General features: G+C 39.0%; 1 protein-coding gene across 1 annotated transcript in view; it reads right to left on the bottom strand.

The window, feature by feature from the left end:
• The window catches only part of LOC107093923 (serine/threonine-protein phosphatase 6 catalytic subunit-like), an 18,834-nt gene that overhangs the window by 6,003 nt on the left and 10,998 nt on the right, over nt 1–1,833 (bottom strand). The window contains exons 2-3 of the mRNA XM_015389271.1: nt 1,164–1,327; nt 1,000–1,065 (exon numbers count right to left, since the gene is read on the bottom strand). Coding sequence (XP_015244757.1) covers nt 1,000–1,065; nt 1,164–1,327 — 230 coding nt within the window. The remainder of the gene's footprint in view (nt 1–999; nt 1,066–1,163; nt 1,328–1,833) is intronic.

The following is a 1,833-nucleotide window of genomic DNA, read 5'->3' as shown; positions in this document are numbered from 1 at the left end:
TTTAACATCGGTATCGATATCGGTTATCGGCTACATGAGTTTTAAAATATCAGCATATCGGCCAAAATCCCAATATCGTGCATCTCTAGTTTTTCTCCTAAAATGAAAATTCCAGTTGAGTTTGTTGTTAGAAGAGGAAATAATGTACAGTTTGGTCTAAATAGATCCTGGATCCAGTAGATCTGCTGCCTGACGATCTCAGTTACATGGACTCATGTGAGACTTTAGTCAGACAACAATGCCCCTAACAGCCCCCCATTCAGGAGCATAGACCAGTATCGGGTATTGCAGGCTAACAAAGACCTCAACGACTCCCCATTGCTAAGGGGCGGATCTGTTTTTCCAGATCAATTTGCATGTTTTCTAAGCCAAAACAAGGCTTTGTTGGGCTACTCCATAAAGCTCGTAACTCAACTCTAATTCTGACACTTTGAATTGATAAAACTTCCTGGATGGGAAGCTAAATGTCTTCAAACTTGGAAAACAAAGTCCAGTGGATTGTTGTTGTTTTTTTTTATTCTGAAAAAGTTTATCAATAGACAGGTTTCAGGTATTACAAGTGACAATCCCCCCTTTAAGGACTGAGCTTTCACAATCATAGCCAGGTTTCAGACATTACAGGCTAACAATGGAACCAAACGACCCCCTCCTCAGGTTTATTTTGCATGTTTCCAAGCAGTACATGGCCTTGTTTTCGCTCCACTATATAAAGCCTCAAACTCAAAGCGAATCAAGACATTTTAATTGAGAAAGCGTCCTGGATGGGAAGCGAAACATCTTCCAACCTTGGAAACAAATTCCAGTGGATTGTTTTTTTTTTTTTTACTTTTTCATAATGACTATGACCTGGATGACTGAGAATCTTCACCAGCATTTTTTTCTCCAGATATTAAACCTTTTCCATTCAGGGTGAAAACCACTCCGATAAAGATCTGCAGCCTCCTACTGATAACTCTGCTTCAGAACAAAGAAAGCAGAGCAATCATCTTTAGGTCTTACCATGAAAATGTAGTTTGTGTCTGGAACTTGACCCCCAGTCCTGAAGAGTTCACATAGATCATAAAACTGGAACCAAAAACATTAAACACATGGTTTTATTTTTCTTTAAGAGGCACATAAAGGTTAGTAAACTCTGAACCAACAGATCATTTTCTCACACCCACCTGACCATGAATATCTCCACAGACTGTAACCGGTGTGGCTACAGGCTGAACGTTAGATTCCTCCAGCAGCAGATCACACACATAGTCGCATAACCTCTGTAACACAAACAGGTAGATGGGATTATAATCTGGCACAAATACATCCTCATGATCAAACCAGGAAGCTGCAGCAAGGTGGTCAGTTGGGTTCCAGCTACTTAAGGGCAAATTTAAAGCTGGTAAGATTTCCTTCTGCAGAATTTTGGTTCCGTCTCGGCCCACTGTAGCATTCAAACCTGCTAGCTGTCCGTAAGTGTTTTAAGTCGGACATACAACAGCAAAGGAATATTTAAGCATTTTGAAAATGTTCTACATGTAAAATGTTATGTTGTTGAGATGACTGTAAAAGCCCGTTATTGTAATTTCGTTTGATTTACTTATTATTTTGTGATTAACCTAATTTTATTTGAATTAAGTCTGTATTTTATAAAGCATGTTCACTTTATTTTCACAGTACATCTTTATTTTTGTCCTATGTTTGAGAAAAAAATTAAGTTTGCAGAGTACTTTGACGTACTGTCTCCGCCTCAAGCTTCTTTTCAGAACGCACGGCTTTACGATCAACTGGAAGCAGTTCCACGCAAATATATCACGATTAGGGATGCACTAAATTGGGATTTTGGCCGATATC

This window comes from Cyprinodon variegatus, unplaced genomic scaffold, assembly GCF_000732505.1.
Source record: "Cyprinodon variegatus isolate N-32 unplaced genomic scaffold, C_variegatus-1.0 Scaffold453, whole genome shotgun sequence".
Lineage (NCBI taxonomy): Eukaryota > Metazoa > Chordata > Actinopteri > Cyprinodontiformes > Cyprinodontidae > Cyprinodon > Cyprinodon variegatus.
This window is presented reverse-complemented; position numbering and strand designations above follow the sequence as displayed.